The sequence below is a fragment of the Gopherus evgoodei genome, chromosome 8 (assembly GCF_007399415.2).
Source record: "Gopherus evgoodei ecotype Sinaloan lineage chromosome 8, rGopEvg1_v1.p, whole genome shotgun sequence".
Lineage (NCBI taxonomy): Eukaryota > Metazoa > Chordata > Testudines > Testudinidae > Gopherus > Gopherus evgoodei.
The window spans coordinates 79,114,825-79,133,790 of NC_044329.1; the positions used below are offsets into that span (position 1 = coordinate 79,114,825).

Below are 18,966 nucleotides of genomic sequence, written 5' to 3' on the forward strand. Positions count from 1 at the left end.
TAATGACTGTTCCGGAATAAAAAAAGTACAGTTCAAAATCCAAATGGGTCTGATTTTGATACTACCTTTACATCAGAAAGTCTCAATAAATAAAATAGAACTAGAGTACAGTTATCAGATTTCAAATATGTGAAAAAACAGATATGACAATCTCCAAATTTAAGGAAATTTATTCTGTAGACATGTAAAGATATTTCACATAATAGGAATCTTATAGGACTTTCATGGTCTGAACTAATTTCCATTCCCCACAGTGTTTAACTAAAAGATTGTTTAAACTTAATTAAAAAAATGAACTGGAATGTCAAACAGCTGTATTGTAGAATGGCATACACTTAAAACACTGCTGGGGTACATGGCTCAGGTGTTTGATTAAAAGGACTTTTGTTCTACTGGTTTGTCACTGTTACAGATATCCAGCTTGTTGGTAACATTACCAGTGCCTTATGTGAAATAAGTCAGGTGAGAGGGAATGGACTCTTGTGATGGATACCTTGTTAGCACTGGGAGGTCAATGTTTGAATTACTATGGAGACTAAGCCTTTGACAGCTGGGGGTGTGCTTTACATGCCAACTGTTGAGGTACACTGGTTTGCAGTGTTACGGTCCATGCTATATCACTTCTGTGGATGAAGAGAAGACTTGACTTGTACTCTTAATCTAGTTCTTCTCCTGGGTATTAAAATCTTAAATAACTTATTTATATTTCTTTCTCTCCCTCTTCCCCCATCCCCTAAATAAAGGGAAGACAAAGAACAAAAGAGTAGAGGAATAAGGAAGGAAGGGGGACCGGGAGGAAGAGCCACATCTCAAGTTTCATCTGCTAGGAATAAATTAGGGTATATCTACACTACAGTTGAATACCCATGGTGGGCTCAGGCTGCAGGATTGTAAAATTGCTATGCAGGTGTTTGGGCTCAGGCTGGAGCCTCCCCCTCACAAACCCAAAACATCAGAGGAAATTTATCTCTTGATTTTACAGCTTAGCCCTATTGAACTCTTTTCAGAACAAGGAAGAAGTGATGGCAGTAAGACTCCGTGAAGCAGACAGCATAGCAGCTGTGGCAGAACTCCAGCAGCATATTGCTGAACTAGAAATCCAGGTAACAAATAACTCTTGTAAATGCTAAATGTGTAACATCGTATTGGCCCCATCCTTATTTAGCATTATCCCTTTTATTTACTCCCTTTTCCTTCTCACCTAAGCACAAGGCTATGCTTCTGTAATGTTGGGTAATGCTGTACTGTTGAGTATTTCCTTTTAGAAATAAAGACCTTGTGTTCTGTCAAATAGACTTCTGGGATGTTAATTATTGCTTCCATGCAAGCGACAGAGAGCCATGCTTTTCCTCTTGGCTTCTAACTTGCCTGTTTGCCTTTGCTGACTTTGTCAATGTAATGTAAATATGAAGTACCACTGAATATTTCAACAATTGAAAACCTCCGTTTAGTTTTTTTTTAAAATGTTTGTTTGATTCCAATCACCTTTCTTGTTTAGCCTAATTCTGCCTACGTTTCTGGCCTTGGCAGTATTGTCCTAAACCCACATTTCAGTTGTCTAAGTCAGGGGTGGCCAACCAGTTTGTGAAGGAACCAGAAGTTACCAATGTGCATTGCCAAAGAGCCACAGTAATATGTAATGATTGTATGTGTACGTACATACATACACACACTCATTATATAAGTTGATGTATATTTATTATATATTTATAATGTATAGTTAATGATAGTAACTTAACCTTTTACTTAGTGGGGCTTCTGAAAATCTTTGCTTTCAACAATTCCCTTGAAGTTTGGTTTGTGTTCATTTGTGCTCATGCAGCAGTTCTTAAGTGTCTGTCTGTCAAAATGGATTGATTCTTGTATTTCACATGTCTGAGTGTTGTGAAAACAGATTCACGAAAATAGGTCAAGGCAAACATCGAGATAAATTTTAGGGCTGCATCTCTGATGTTGGGGTATTTATGCTTTGGTACAGATTTCCAGAAAGTAAGGGTCCCCTCTGTCTTCTGAACAGATTCCAATCTGTCATCTTCCAAAAGTTCTATTTCCATCTGGTATGTTGCTTCATCAGTGACTAAAGGGGGCTTCAGGACTAAAAGGGTCAATCAGAAATCTGATTTGAGGTCTTTTCTGCTGCAAATCTTGGAATCTTTCCTTGAAACTGTCCTTAAGATCGTTAATCACACTTGCTTATCTAGTTGTGCTCTGTTTTAGGGGTTCTGTTGCATCTTCTTGAAGTTGTGACATTGAGGGAAAGTGTCTCAGCTCTCCTTCAAGCATTTGTCCATGAAACTGCAGTTTGTTCATGAACGCAAATGCACCTTGCACTAGATCGGACAGCAACTGGAATTTTCCTTGTAAGTCCATGTTTAGTTTATCCAAATGCAGCAGCATGTCTGCAAGAAATGCCAAGTCTAGAACCCATCCAGGATCCATAAGCTCAGGATGTATTCTGTGCTTCTCCTCTGTAAACAATTTTACTGGTTCCAGGAGCTCGAAAAAACAGGAAATAACTTTACCTCTTGAGAGCCATTGAACTGCACAGTGAAATGGCAAATTGGCAGGGGAGTTGTCGTCTTTCAGTTCTTGAATTAGATTTTGAAATTGTCGGTGACTGAGTGCATTTGAGAGACTGAAATTCACAATGTGCAAGATGGGTTTCATGACGTGATCAAACTTGAGATTTTTAGATGCTAGTTGTTCCCAATGAATAATACAGTGAAATGTCAAAAATCCAGGAAAGCTCTCATCAGATTTACAAAGCCCTACTAATCCATTCGCAGATTCCCACATAGATGGAGCCTCATCTGTTGCAATGGCAGTGAGCCTCTGTAAAGGCAAGTGGCTTTTTACAACTACCAACATCAATGCCTCCTTCAGATCTCGTCCACGAGTTCTGTTCTTTAATGACATGATATCAAGGAGTTCTTCCCTTACAATTCAGTCGTCAGACACAGTGTGGACAAATACTGATGATAAGGTTTATCCTGTGCATGGCACAACTCATCCAAAGCGATGCTCAAACACTCACACTGCTGAAGTTGCAAGTACTGCGATTCAATGTCACTGTTCAGGTTGGAGATTCTGCATTCTGTTGTGTGGCGTGAAAGCTGCAGGCCAGAAATTTTCTTCAACAGAGTCTCATTCTCTGGTGACAGGATTGCAATCACATCAGTGAGGCATGTTTTTATAAGTTGTCCTTCGGAGTAGGGCTTTTTCACATGGGCTGTGTGCCAGGCCACATAATAGGAGGCTAACGTTACAGTCTGCGATTGGTTGGCAAATCAGGTGAAGAACTGGGCTTCTACATTTGTTTGGTTTTTTTCCAAAGTTTAAAGTGCAGCGTTCAGAACCTTGTGGGAATTCTTGATCCATATGTGCCATCGCTAGAAGTGAAATGACGCTGCAAGTTTGAAGATTTGGACTGAGAAACATGCAAAGAAGACACATGGCCTTACCATTCTGTTCAATGAAAAAGTACTTATTCTCCCACCCCTGTTGGAAGTCTCGATTTTCATCTGTGTATTTTCTTTTCTGTTTGCACTTGCCTTCCATTGTTAGATGGTGTAAGAAAAACTTTGATTAAAGATTTCCACACCAGCTAGTCACTGTGTACTTTATTTAAGGAGACACTGGTGCCATCCTGGGGGTGCTGGACCCCTTGCTCTGTCCCAGGCCCTGCCCCCTCCACCCCTTTCCCCAAATCCCCGTTTCCTCTTCCCACCCACTCCCCAGAGTGATCATCACAAAACAGCTGATCACAGTGGACAGGAGGCACAAGGAGGGAGGAGGCGGTCCTGGGGGAGGAAGTGGTGAGGCTGCACACCACATCCTTGCTCCTCCCCCCTAGAGCCACCTCAATGCCATGAACAGCTGATCACTATGGGAAGGAAGGAGGCTGCACGCCATGTCCTCACTCCTCTGCCCTTTCCCCCACAGAGCCTCTTGAACACTGCAAAACAGCTGATAGCAGGAGGCACAAGGGAGGGAGGGAGGAGGTGGTGCTGACTGGGGGGGCCACCGGTGGGCAAGAGGCACTGAGGGAGGGAGAGGGGGCTAATAGGGCTGCACCCACCATTTTTCCTCAGTGTCAGCTCCTAGCAGGAGCCACGTATTCTCTTCTGAAGAGCTGCATGTGGCTCTAGAGCCACAGGTTGGCCACCCCTGGTATAAGTGCTGTATATTGCTTGACTTTCACTATAGTAGTCTTGTTCTCACTATGGCCTGTAGTATCTGAGCGTGCTTTCTTAAGCTTCTATTTCAACTCCCTCGCTTCCAATCTGTACTTCTGGGCTAGGGCGACCAGACAGCAAGTGTGAAAAATCGGGACGGGGGTGGGGGGGTAATAGGCACCTATATAAGACACCGCCCCAAATATCAGGACTGTCCCTATAAAATTGGGACATATTGTTCCATGGCCTGACGACTTGCTGGCTCTAGGGATAATCACTGACAATTATGTACCCTTTAGGTACTTTTCTGCTTTCAAAAATCTGACCCCATGTCTCACCTACAACTCTCCCGTCTTAGCTCTGCTGTGCCAGTTTTGATGGTCCTCCTTGCAACTTTTCATAGCTAAATGTCACTCTTCAACCTCTGTCCTAACTGGGACTACTCTGAGTTGCTGTCACAGCTTCAGTCGAGAGCTTCCTCTTGCCTACTCACCAGATTGCTGTGAGGGAATCAAGCCACTGATCCTCTGGTGTTCTAAGGCTCCAGAGTCAGAGCAGAGTCCAGGCACTGCTCCTGTCTTGGAGTCTCTAGACACGTTCTCTGGAGTGCAAACCCTTTGTCTAGCATGCCCCTCCTGAGAGTAGTGATCACACACCCCACTGCCCAGGCCCTGGAACCAGTGTAAGTCCTCAAACTTTCCTCCTGCATTGCCCAGCTTAAAAATTCTTCCAGAACTCCAGCCAGGTGTTGTTGTGAGTCTACAGTTTACTACTTCATGGAGTGTGTGGTAGGCATAATACATGAAATTCAGATACTTTGCACAGGATTCTAAATCCTTTGCTCTTTATTTGATTGCATAACATACATGAGTCTAGAGTTTTCTTTTTTAAAAACTATATATTTCCCTGCCTGTGTTTCCTCAACACTCCAAAGTATACTTTGGGATGAGGATTCTCTGGGAGCTGTCCAGGCTTGTGTTCTGAAATGTGGAGTCTTCTTCCCCCCAGCTCCTCTTCCTCTTGCCTCTTTCTTTGTGCTGATCTTTTCCCCTGTGAGTCTTTTTTTTTTTTTTTTTTTTTTTTAAACCCCTCTTTGTGTGTCACGTTGCTGGTAACTTTCCACTTTCTCCATTTTCATCACTCCTGCAGACAAATTGAGAGAAATCTCTTCTGGCTTAAATATATTCTTGCTTCAGGCATTTTCACCTGAATAGGTGACCATTATGTTCTAACGAGTCATTATTGTCCCTGAGCTGGCAGCGATGTAGTGCCAGCTCATAGTGGATTCCATATTTACTTAGAGGCATTGAGTGATGCTGCAATTTCGTAGCACCAACTTCATAATATCAGCCAGAATTCCTAGCTGTACGTACAGACAGACTTCCCAAGTTCCCAAACAACTTTCTAGTTGTTTCCTCTGAAATGTTGCCTTCAAAACCTTTCTCTCTTAGCTTATGGTGGCCAAGCTTTTCTCTCCCTTTGATCCTTCAACTGCTGTATCCTTTTTACTTTTCCCGTAGCTATACTTACATGCTCCAAACTCTTCTAAAAATCCCAACTTATTCCTTTACTGCACTCTCGTCTCGCTGTCTGTATGAGAAAGTTATACAGCATTTGTTCATTTTTTTGCGATGCTAATGTCCACTTTATTTGTACACAACAGCCTACAAAGCAAACAGAGCCTTTATGAACCGTCCTTTACCATGACTATTTTTCCTCAAGCACAATAGGCACAAAAATGATTGAAAGATAGAGCAATCTGTTTTATCGCATTGTGCCCAGATACTATAGTGATAAGTGCCTTAGAAATGCGTAGACAAGCAGTTGATCTGTAATACTTATTTTACTTATCACTGAAACAAGATAGCAAGAAAATAGCTGAGTTTTAGTCAATCTCTTCTCATATGCATTCTTCATATGTACTAAAAAACATTTTGTTAAAAAAAAGTGTACTGCATTTTTATCAGCTTTTTTAAATTATAGATTTTAAGACCAGAAGGGGCCTTTGGATCATAGTGTTCAGTGATGCGAGTCTCATGAGTAGTTGCACAACACCTCTGCAGGCCACATATAGAAAGAAAATGGCATCCTGCATGCAGTGTGACCTCACACGTACAGTGCGTGTGAGGTCATGCTGCACGGAGGATGCGATTTTTGTAGACCAGGTCTGCTGCACAGGTGCATATGTTCAGGAATTGTCCAGTTGGGCTAGTTAGTCTAGCCTCCAGCATAACAAGGCTGTAGAATTTCACCGTTATCTCTATATTGAGCCCAATAACTTGTGTTTTACTAAAGCAGAATCTTCTTTCAGAAAGGCATTTGGAGAATTCACCCTCCCTTAGTAGGTTGTTCCAGTAGTTTAACGCTGTCTTAAACTTGTGCTGTATATCTAATTTGAATTTGTCTGGCTTTAACTTCCAGCCATTTTTCTTGTTTGCTTTTCTCCATTAACATGAAGAGTTTTTTTCAGTACCTGAAGAGCTTTGTGCAGCTCAAAAACTTCTCACTAACAGAAGTTGGTCCAGTAGAATATATGACCTCAACCACCTTGTTTAATGTCATGGGATCAAGACTGCTACAACATTTAGTTTAAAGATAGTACTTGGTAGCAATAATGAAGCTTATGCTCAAAACTTGCTACTTTGGGAACCCATATCCAAAGCCTTCAGAACACCTTAACCAAAAAACCAGTAGAATAGTAATGGAGAATAAATGCTTATTTCTAGAGCTAGTGAACTATAGAACATATAGCCCCAAATAAAACAAACAGAAGTTTTGCTTTTAGGAAACTGCAGATCTATTTTAATGTAGGAGTTTTTTGTGTGTAATATAAACATTAAGGTTGCAAAGTCAAGCACTCCAAAGTTAAGAAATGTCAGAATTAAGGTTGCATACATAATCTTAATTTGGCCCATTTGTGCACGTGCATTATCATGCAGTCTCTGATTATATTATCACACACTGTTTTATTTCTTAACTTTTGAGTACTTGACTTTACAATCTTAATGTTCTTTTAACATAGTTTGTATGTAATTTCCTATCTTCTTAGAAAATTGGAAAAGACCGATTCAATCATGTGGCATCATGTTGACCCGTACATGGTTCATGAGCAGAGTAGGAACCTTAAGATCCACAACACAGACTTCTGCTACTTGAACTAACAGAGTAATTGGTAGCAGAAATTGTGTCTCCGCCTCTAGGTGGACCAGCACTAGAGGAGAAGACACTGCTAGTGAGTGATGGCTATTTGCCGCCAGCAGAGGAATGGTGACGCAAGAATCTTGGACTTGATCTGGGCTTTGGGGGAGTGTTCTAGTGGGCACAGACTATTCTGCCATTTTACCCAAGTTTGATCCGTTCTGACCCATTCCCTCCAACCTGTCCCTGTTTCTATCTCACCACTGGCTCCTCATCCTATTTTCTTCTCACTTGGGGAGTCTGTTTCCTTTCGTGGCAAAACCTAATATTACCTCTCTGTATACTCCATCCCAGTCTCCCCATTCCTCTAGTTCCTTGTCCTTAGTTCCCTTGGCTAGCTAACTCAGTTCACTCCCTGGTCTGCAGTTGCCTGCCTCTGCTGCCCACCCAGGGCTTCTCATCTGATTTGTGTCCTCGCCTTCCCTTGCTTCTTGTTCCAGTTTTTTCCCAGCCAATAACCATGCTCATCCTGGCTCCTGGTCAGATCTCCAGTCCCTCCCCTACCTGGTTACAAGTCCCAGTCTTTTTGCCCTGCTAGTTTCTCTTTTGCCCCAGCCTCTTCCCCAGGCTTGTTGTGCCATCTACTCCCTCACAATATCCTGGGTCTGGTTCTTTGTTACCTATATATTTGTCAGGTGGGTTCTTCTCCCACAATGCCTGGTTGCCAGCAGAGGGGTCACTGAGAATACAGGGAAGACAAGCTGCTATCTGTCAGTTCTGGGGCCTGGCCCCGGTTCAGTTTCAGTGCCTGGCTATTTGCTTTGTGGGGATTGTGCTCACAATGTGGTTAAGGTTAGGAGCTGTGAGGGAATGGAGCATGCTCAGTGAGATGTAAACCTCTAGCAAGTCTCCACAGAGCATGTGTGGGCTACAGTTTTTTCAAAATCTGATACATTGGCCTAATCTGAGTGGATTTTCACCAGGGTGACAAAAGGCACATCCCTGACACAAAGGCTACTACCTGCCAAAATTCAGATCTTTGCTCTATCATGGCTGTGCTTTAGAGCTTTCCCAAGAGAATTTTAACACTAGAAATTCTGACACTGGAAAATCTGGTAATTTTCTCTAGTCTTGTCCTTAACTGCTGAACTGTTTTGGCTGAAATTTTCCAGAACAGATGCAGCTTGAGGTAGACACCCACATAGAAAATTTCATTCCAAACAGCTGAAAGTGTCAGGCAGCCTTAATACTAAGCTATGCTACTGCCCGACCTATAATAGACAGATGAGAATTCTCTGCAGAGAAGGATCTGCCTCCTTGTGTCCTCTTAAGATTATTCTCTTGCATGTCACTTCCAACCCTGTCATAATTGCTCTGACCTAACCTAGAGATGCAAGAGGTTCCTTCAGGTTGACTCCTCTTTAAGACGTTACTACTTGTATTTCAAGTCTTAAAGTGCACTCTGGATAACAGGCGTTTATGGAGTGTCTGTCTCTAAAACTAAGTGATTACACTTAACTTGGAGCATCACAAACGGCTACACTTGTGGCAGTGTTGTAGGGTTGATAATGCGGGGGGGGAGTCAAGTTACCACATACTCTTGCTTTTGAGGGGGAGGGGTGCTTTTCTAAGAAACTCTAGGGATTAAGTGTCAAACCAACATGGACCATAATCATGTTTAACCTAAATCATGCATTTTTCTGTGAATTTTTTCCTAGGTGCAAGTGCAAGACATTTGGTGTTAAATTTGTAATACATATGAAGTATCACTACACCCACACTAATACTGATCTGACTGTACATATACAGGTGCTAAATTTAAATCACTGTTTTGGATCACTTTTAGTTTAGGTTAAACACAAAGGTAGATAAAAGGAAATCAAAATTCTAGTACTTAACAGTGGATATAATTGTCTAACAAAATAGCTTTTGATTATTTTTCTATAACCATAGGATATTAAGGTACATTTCATAATAACCAGGAATGTGGTTTTTTTGATGCATTGAAATGCAGTTTTCCCTGATCATTTAAGGCATTCAGTTCCTAATGTTGGTAGGTTTTGAGGGTTTTAGTCTCAGTGAACACATTTAAGTGCAAAAAATAATCCATTCCACAGAGATTCCTAAGCAAAAGATATATAAACCTGTTCCTTGTTTCATTTCTGTGTAACTTGGAGTACTCAAGTTTTAAAGAGAACTGAAAACAAATGAAAAATTTAGCCTCTGTCTAACAGCGTGGACTTAAATCCAAGAAATGATTAAAAAAGTAAACTGACAAGATCCATACTAGTAAATGAATTGTCACTTTTGCCACTCTTCTTAACTCTGCTTCCCCTATTGTGTTTGACCACCCACTTGTCAGTTTAAATTTAGATTATAAAGTCTTCAGGGAAGGAATCATGACGTGTTTCTGAGGTATCTAAGGTGTTTCTGAGCTTTTGAAAAATTAGGTTTGAGTAAAATAGTTTTCATTTAAAAAAACAAAACAAAACTAGTGGCCAGAACTCATTCTCCTATCCTTTAGGTCAGTCTGGACTGTGGGTAACACTTTCTCCTGACTCACTTCTAGGCAAAGTCAAATAATTTTGTTACATCTACCCTGTCCCATCCATGTAAAAACTCAGTTGAGAACAATTGTAAAGGAAGTCCACGATTGTGCTAGCTTGCCTCCGCAGTCTAAGCTTGTAACACTGTTTTTCTAGAATAAAGCCTTTCTGTGAACCCTGTTCAACAACTTTTCCAAGTACCGACTTAAGTAAAGAAATTGTTTCCATCTTTTTCAAATTACAGGAAACCTTTTTTTTACTCTTATCAATAGCGGTGCATGATGTTTATGATGTGTTTTTTGAAAGTCTAGAATGAGTCATCCTAAAGTCACTGAAAGGCCACTAGTCACCACATTTACCCCTCTGAATAAACTTCATTTGCATTTTCTAATGCAAAGTGTCTCTTCACCACACAGCAAGAGTTTAAAAAGCCTCCCGAGGTGACTGTGAAAGTCAGGTTCAGGCAGATTACTGCTATGTAGACAGTTCTAAATCAGTAAAAACATTTTAGAAGGCAAAAGAGCCTTCCTTTTGGCTACTGTTTGTTCAATAATTTCTCATACAGTGATCTGAGGAACTGTAGTGCTCTGATCGTCTCAGAGTTAGCTCTGTAAACCATTTTTATCTTAAACGTCTTCTTTTGCACATTTCACATCTAACTTTCTCAGGCCATGTCTACACTACAGAGTAAAATCGAAATTAATAAAATCGATTTTATAGAACAGGTTTTATAAAATCGATTTAACGCGTCCACACTAGGGCACATTACTTCGGTGGTGTGCGTCCATGGTCCCAGGCTACCATCGATTTCCGGAGCGGTGCACTCTGGGTAGCTCAGTAAAAGAATGGAACCAATAACTTCGATTTCCGTCCACACTAACCCTAAATCGATATAGTAATATCGATTTTAGGGTTACTCCTCTCGTTGAGCAGGAGTACAGAAATCGATTTTAAGTGCCTTGTAGTGTGGACGGGTACAGCGTTAAATCGATTTAACGCTGTTTAAATCGATTTAAAGCTGTAGTGTGGACCAGGCCTTAGTCTCTCCACACTTTGAACTTTCGCTAATAGGTAGCAGGGGCTATGTGCCTTCCCCACCATAAAAGCCTTATAAACATGGTCTCAGGATCCCACATAAGATTGGTCACTTGCCTTTGGGAAAAGGTCAGGGAAAGTCAGGCAAATCAGTGATGAAATCTGTGACATTTCAGCTATGAGAAACAATCTATCTTGAGTGGGCACAGAGGCTTCGTCACTAGTGCTGAGAAGTGAGCCTTTCAGTGCCAAACTTTCTGTGCTGATGCAAAATCCAGCTTTTAAGGAGCCCATTTGTGTGGGTCTCAATATACAAAGAAACCTGGTTTAGGTTAAACTGTTTTCATTTCAAATTGAGGATTGGGAGTGGGGAGAGCTGGGAAAAGAATTCCAAAAGTGAGGACCAAGAGAACACTGTGCCAGCACAGTGTCCTTTTAGATCCATGGGACTCCAGTTCTCATGCCTCCACTATCTATAGGGTGGCAGCAATGCAGATACACTCTCAGGTAGGCGTATAGGTTGAACAGCTGGCTATTTACACTGTCCTAAGCACTGACTCGGTTATCTGCTCCAAGCGAATCTGGCCAACATGCATCAGATGTTCTCTGGAGCCAGGGACTCATCCACATAAGGACTTCCAACATTCATTCAGCTCCCCCAGTGGAGGAAAAAATACCTAGCTTAGACACCCCGTAATGGGAATCGGTTTAGCAGAAGGAATTGTGGTGGCTGAGGCTTCTTGGTTATCTTGTAACATTGGCATCTGACAGTCAGTGCCACAAGAGAGTGCTTGTTGCAACACCAAGGGGAATTGATTTTTCTAGAATTCTCCCGAGTCAGCAGCACCAGGAAGCGTGGGGGTTGCATCCTATAAGTGTGAATATGCAGAGGCAACACTCCTGGGGGGTTCATTCATTGACATTCAGATATCCTTGTGATACAACATAGGTTTAATTTGATATTTGAGCATACATTCTGACATTCTTAAACAACCCGCCAAAATCCTAAAAATGTTTAGACTTAATATTTTCTTAAACCCTTTCACTGTCTTGATAACATACACATTGCTTGCCAAAATTGTTTGCCGTAGATTGCCTCTTGTCTTTTGTAGATTGGTCTTCAGTTGTCCTATAATTGTGTAGTTTTTAAAATAACAGTCATTACTTGCCTAGAGACCAGATACTCTGCTTTGTGTCATGACCTCTACTAACACCGCAGATTTTCTGTAATAGTGCTCCCAAAGAAAAACCCACATCCTATGTATAAGCTTAGATTTTTTGAGACCTATGTGAAGAGAGATTACTAATTGCTTCTGTTATTTCCTTTAATGGTGTGATCTCTACCTTACAAAGACTAAGATTCCATTTAGAATGCACAAGTTCAATTCTGAAACAGCCCTGCAGTGAAGAAAAGTGTTTGTCAGATATAACTAGCAATTCTAGTTAAAAACAAACAAACAAAATTATTGGCATTTAATACTGTGGCTTTATTTTAGCACAGAACCATGGGAAGCTGAACTGAGTTCTGAGCTAGTGTTAATATTTAGCCCCAGGCAAAATGATGGATGCAGCATGCTCCCTTCCTGTTGCTTCATAGGTGGTCATGGCTTCTGAAGGAAGCCTCATCAAAAGTTCTATTGTCACAATCTTTGTGGCCAAGGTACAGGAATTTCAGGGTGAGGACTTTAAAATGGAAGGCAGCAAAAAGCCCAGAGGACTACTTCTGTTAGAAGGTATGGAGTTGGCTCTGTGATAGTTTCAGGTATATTTAAAATGTGTTTTATTGAATTAAATTGGAAAATTAGTAGTATAACTGATAAGTATAGTACTCCTGTGGTTTGCCATCAAGCTCTGCTCTGGAGCACAGTTTAAACTATTTTTCAGTAGTATTGACAAATCGTAGATTCATTTTAGTATATTGGGAAACTTAGAGCTTCTGGTAGTTGGGTAGCAAACAGTTTGAGAAAGTGAGATAAGCACACTAGCCTGGATATTTCTGCTAAGGTAAGCAGTGAGGTAGCTAACAAAAAGTTGAGAGCGAAGACTGGGATTCTTAAAGGAGCCTAAGGAAGTAAGATGCTCAGCTCCCATTGAAATTCAATTAACTTCCTTAGTTTCCTTTTTTCAAAATCAACCCTAAATGGCCTTAACTAGGTTTCAGAGTTAACACCATTGATGATGATGATGAGGGTGACAATTAACAGCTTTTAGCTCTCTGCAGACACCCAGAGATGACAGTTTACCCCTTTCACATTTGTTATTCTTTGCAGCTATAAGGGCTATTTGAAAAATGTAACTTTAAAAATCTTTTAAATTCTTGATCAAAATATTACAACAAAAACCCTCAGTCACTGAATATAAAGGGAGCCTGCTGGTGGTTAGGAAGCCGCTACCCCTCCACACACCTTTTCTATAAATCTAGTTTAAAAAAAGAATTATATCTACTGTCCAGGATTTTGGGCACACTTCAATGTTAAAAAATGCAAAGTGTTGCACATTAGAAAACATAATTCCAACTATACATACAGAATGATGGGTCTAAATTAGTTGTCACTACTCAAGAAAGATCTTGGAGTCATTGGGGATAGTTCTCTGAATGTATCTGCTCAATGTACAGCAGCCATCAAACAATTAACAATATTAGGAACCATTAGGAAAGATAAGAAGACAGAAAATATCATAATGCCACTATAAATTCATAGTACGGCCACAGCTTGAATATTGTGTGCCGTTCTGGTTCCTCCTCTCAAAAGTATTAACATTGGAAAAAGTAGAGAAGGGCAACAAAAATGATGGGATATAGAACAGCTTCCATATGAGGAGGGATTAAAAAGACTGGGATTGGTCAGTTTGGAAAAGGAGAGGGGACATGGTAAAGGTCTATAAAATAATGAATGGTGTGAAGGTGAATAAGGAAGTGTTGTTTTCCTCCTCACATAACACACGAACTAGAGATCACCCAATGAAATTAATAGGCAGCAGGTTTAAAACATAAAGTATTTCACACAACACACAGTTAACCTGTGGAACTCCTTGTCAACTGATATTGTGAAGGCCAAAAGCATAGCTAGGCTCAAAAGGGAATTGGGTAAGTTCATGGAGGATAGATCATCAATGGCTGTTAGCTAGGATGGTCAGGGATGCAACCGTGTGCTCGTTGTCTCTGAACCTCAGACTGCTAGAAGCTAGGATGGGCAATGGGGTGAATCACTTGATTGCCTTATTCTGTTCATTCCCTTTGAAGCATCTGGCACTGGCCACTGTCAGGACAGTAGGCTAGATGGGCTTTGGTCTGATCCACTATGACCGTTCTTAGGCTCGTACCATTTAAGAGAGCATAAATTAACTGTTTTGGCTGTAGAAGACTTGCCAAATAAAACATTACTGAAGTGTAACTTCAGCAAAAGAACATTTTACTGAGTTCTGTTTTTTTTCATATCCTAAACCAACAAGTGTTCCTTATTTCTTTGGTCTAGATAGGTCCTCCTCTGAAATCAAAAGGTCAGACACTAGTTGTATCACAACCTCAGTTTTAAACTGTCATTTGAAAATCTTACTTGGGAACTGTTTAATTTTTTTTCAAATATGTTCAGTGTTTAACCATTAGAATACTCAGGAACTATATACATATTCTAAACTAAAGGCTGAGAACAAAATGTTACTGGGCTCTTGTCCTTCTCATGATGAGCCAATAGCCTTCTGCTCTGCTTCTTTCCTTCAGTGTTCTAGTTCTCTTCCAACTTCAGTAGTTGAACTACCATAAACCACAGCAGGTTCTCAGGCTCAGAGGGTTTGGTTGGGAAAAAGGGAACAGGCTGCATTCAATCGAGACAAGAATCTGACCCATTCCTTTCTCTCAGAGGCTAGAAACCTTCCCTTTTCCTAGCACAATATACCCTATTGGATTTTAGGCACTATCCAGTCTCCAAAGTGTCAAACACCTGGAAACTAATCAGCTCTCTTAAGAGTTATAAAACCAGCTGATCATACCACAGGAGTGGGATGAAGATTGGCAGCAGCAGATCAGGGAGCACTTGGCTCACTAGAGAAGCAAAAGCAGTAGTAGGCAGTGCAGACTGTTAGGTGAGGTTCTCCTCATCTCCACCCCCAATAGTGAACCAGAGGGTGCAGCAGCCATTTTCTCCAGTCAGTCCTCTTCTTGTAAATTGCTGTAGTAGCAGCCTAGTTCTCCAGTCCTGAAGTAGATGGGTGCACCATCCTGAAGCTGTGGTGGCTGCCAGGACCCCATCTTCAGGTACTGGCCTCTTATGGGGTAGATTATGCATGGTGGGGGTGCCTGGACTAGTTGGTATGGGGTCAATATGGCTGGAGGGCTGGGCATGCCTTTCTTCTTCCCTGCTTGCAGTGAATAGGGGTAGCAGCAGCCTTGCATTTGCTACTTTCTCTAAAGCAACCTCCTTCATCAGGAGCATACAGCCTCATGACGGCAGTCTGTTTCTTCAGCCTGAAGGTAACATCACATTATCTAGTTCTTCCCCCCTCCCCCCAACCTGGCCCCTAGGCGAAGGCCAATTTGAGCCTAGTGCTTAATCCAGATCTGTGTCTCGTTACTAATTTGAGAAGGATACACGGTAAAGGCACTAAGGCATCAAATCCTTGTAATAGATTTAAATTGTGGATTGTGGGAGAGAATAGCCTACATAGCAGATTTCATGAAGTGTTACTATCAGGAGTCCGTAACTTGGTTTCAATTCCATTCAGTACTTGTTATAGCTCCACTTTTCTTTTCAGTTCCTGTCCCATTTCCGTGTCCTTTTCAACCTTCTCAGTTCCCTATCTCTCTATTTCAGTTTAGCATTAATTCAGGTCCCTATTACAGCTACCACTTCTCAAACAATAAATTTTCAGCATAGTTCATGACTAGGAACTAAATGGAAAGATCAGTATTAAAGATTGGAATTAATTCCTCCAAATAAGGAAGCCAAAGCTGATAAACAATTTTATTTTTCTCTAGAGCATTGCAGTAAAGACCCAAAGGGAAAGCCTTTGTGCAACTTCCATCTGTAGGTCAACAAATGTTTTGAGATTCAAGGTTTTTGACCACCTCTGGGGCACATGGGAGCATGTTCACCAATATCATTTCCGCAGTGGCAGTTCGATCGCTGTCACAGCCTAGATGACTCTATCTAGAATTATGATGTGTAAGCAGTAGCCTAAGTTGCCTGGACGCGACTGATGGGTTTTAACCTTGCTATGGTTAGGTGTTTTCTAAAGATACAAATATGTACAGTATAATTTCATAAGAGATGGAGGGGAGGGGAGAAATGGCAAATGTGAAGACACTGTGGTGGATTAGTCACAAAACTGTAATTTAGATTATAAAGCACAAACTTATATTGAGTTAAAGGCCCCAACTGAAACTGCATGGTTATGGAAACAATTGAACCACTGGAAGATCTTCCTTGGAGCCTTGCTGATGCTTCAGGACAACTTAATAAAAAAATTAGGCCTTATTTTGGTTTCTGCAATGGCAGTAGGAACTTGGTAAGATAAGTTTTCCCCACATCAAGATAGCAGCTGAACATTCATATCAGGGTATCATCAGAATAAAAGATAATTCAGATAATTTTGACTTATGAGGAAATGAGGAGGAAAGAAATCTTCAATAGATATAGCCTGTTGTGAATCTCTAAGCAGTTCATCGTAATCATGGTCTATCTGTACTGGTTTGTCCTTGTTGTGTCCTTGAATCTCCAGGATGTGTACAGAACAATTTAACATGGTATTGTAAAGTTGTAAGGACCATTGCACAATCCTTGGTCAGTTACGGGCATCTGTGTAAATGATTCATTTTCTGTCATGAATCTTCTAAGATTTAAATAGGACACATTTTATTGGGTTTAACAAATCAGTGTATGCTCAAATCATACTTTTTAAAAAATTCTTAAGGTGCAAAAGCTCCATCTCATCCTAAACACAGCTATACTAAGAACCTTTGTCTTCTGTTGAGCTTTTCCTTTAGTTTGTCACTAGCTATGCTGCCTTAAAATAGGAAGCCTGTTAACCGCTAGTCTGAAATCAGGTCCCTCACAAATATTAGTTGCATTCCCTACCCCATCCTGCTTATCAGAAGCTACCATATGGAAATGGCTAGAAAACAGTTGAGCTCAACATAAGTGAAAGAAAAAAATCTTAAAATATCTCTGAATAGTGAAAAGCAATTGATCCATTTTATGAAGTTAAAAACTTACTTTTATTTTCTGCATAAAATACATATTAGTGAGATCTCATCAGTTTTTGAGAAAATAATTTGAATAAAAGGTTTTTATAATCACACCAAACTATACATCAGATCTTTACTTAAACACAATTTTATACTTCATAAACTTATGCCGCTGATTCATTTGGTTAGACTAGATTATTACTGTCTTTTTTTTAAGGTGAGATAATTTTGGTAAAAATTTTAAGTTTTAGACTGATCATGACTGTAATGTCTTACATAATGCCTACAATTTTTTCCAACAAATTGGTGGTACTCTTGAAGTAGTAGCTTTAAATAGTTACATTGGTGATGTAAACTGTCAACCCTAATATTGGTAAATTATTTTCAAAATGTTTAAATACATTGCTATATATTTTCAGGTCACATTAGCTTAGTGGTACATTATGTGATTAAGAACTCTAATGAAAATAAACTCTCCATCACTATTGAGAGAGAACATCAGCAGTCATGAAGGAAGGCTCTAGTACCTTTGTTCTATGACCAACTTTGTTTCTCCTTCCCTACATTCTTGCAGTTCATAAAAGGCTGAAGCTAGACTTAATCTGTTACTTATTACAGCCACTAAGAGCAACAACATCATACTTCTAGTGCTGTGTGTTGCAAGGGGAAGTTACATCATTTTTCTCTGAAAAGTAACACTTGAAAAAGGCACACAGGGAACCCCACGAAGTCAATTACTTGCACATCAAATATATTCCGTGTATGAACATTTTTTCTAGTTGCCAGTTCTACAGACACCATGAAATCTGAAAGATAAGCTAGCATCTTTCCTTCCCTTGCATCACCAATAATGAAGATTCTGCAGGCAAAATTGTGCCCTTAGTGAGAGCTGTATACAGGTATAACTGGTTGGAATTCAGTAAATAATTCTGTTGTCCACAAAGGGAATGGAATTAGCTAATCTTGTCATAGCTGAGTTTGCTCTGCAATGTTTGCAGGAGGCAAAAGCAGCAAAAACTCACCTTAGTTACTGAAGTAAGCAGATTTGTTGAATAAGGTTTCATGTTCACAAAGCCGTTTTTCAAACGGAGCCCTCACTTTGTTTCCATATAATGTCAACATGGTTTAATTATACACTAGATTATCATTTCTGTTGAATTTGTTTTTCTGTAGTCCTTCTATTACAAGGAATTATTCTAGGTGCACTGGCCTGATTCTAATGGGTTCTATAGTGGGACTGAGTGATGTTACAGTGATGGGCTGTATCTTTCCCACCTTTCAACCTATTTATTTACTCTTTCCACTTCGCGGCATCAGTCCTCTAACAAAGGAGGAAAGGAAAATTTTGAAACTTCTGCTTATTTATATTAGAAATAGCAGGAACACTTTAAAGCTGCCATAATAGGGACAGGCAGTTTTATTTGGAGGTGTTGGAGGTTTTTTTGCCCTTTAGGTTGCCTCTAAATCTAGACTGGCAAAGCATTAAACCCTAAACAGCCCTGCATTGATGCAGGAAGCACTAGAGGAGTTGCTTCATCTCATTTTCTGGCTCCATGGCTGCTCATTCTGTGGGTAGATAAATACTGTATATGCGGGGGTCTCTGAGCTCATCCCTAAATGGTCATTGAGGATTTGCTTTTAGTGCCCTCTCCCTCCCAATTTGTATGAGGTACACAATGCCACTGTACAGATGAAGAACAACAAGGCAGCAGGTCTAGATGGGATCCCTGCAGAAATCTTTTTAAACGGTGGGCCAGAGCTAATTCGGAAGCTTTACCTGCTTACCCTTCAAATCTGGATAAAGGAGGAGATATCCAGTGAAATGAGGGCTGCCCTGATTGTCACCCTCTTCAAGAAAGGGGATAAAGTGAATTGTGGAAACTATTGT

The 18,966-nt window shown here is 40.5% G+C and overlaps 1 protein-coding gene across 7 annotated transcripts in view; it reads left to right on the forward strand.

Annotated features, from left to right (window-relative positions):
• The window catches only part of EVI5 (ecotropic viral integration site 5), a 132,445-nt gene that overhangs the window by 69,653 nt on the left and 43,826 nt on the right, over positions 1–18,966 (forward strand). For 5 of the 7 annotated variants that reach the window (XM_030572078.1, XM_030572081.1, XM_030572082.1 and 2 more), the window contains one exon: positions 1,008–1,103. The exons of 1 other annotated variant lie outside the window; for it this stretch is intronic. In XM_030572078.1, the coding sequence (XP_030427938.1) occupies positions 1,008–1,103 (96 nt within the window). Of the gene's footprint in view, positions 1–982; positions 1,104–18,966 lie in introns of those variants that run through there. One more of the 7 variants, XM_030572080.1, reaches the window with a different exon arrangement.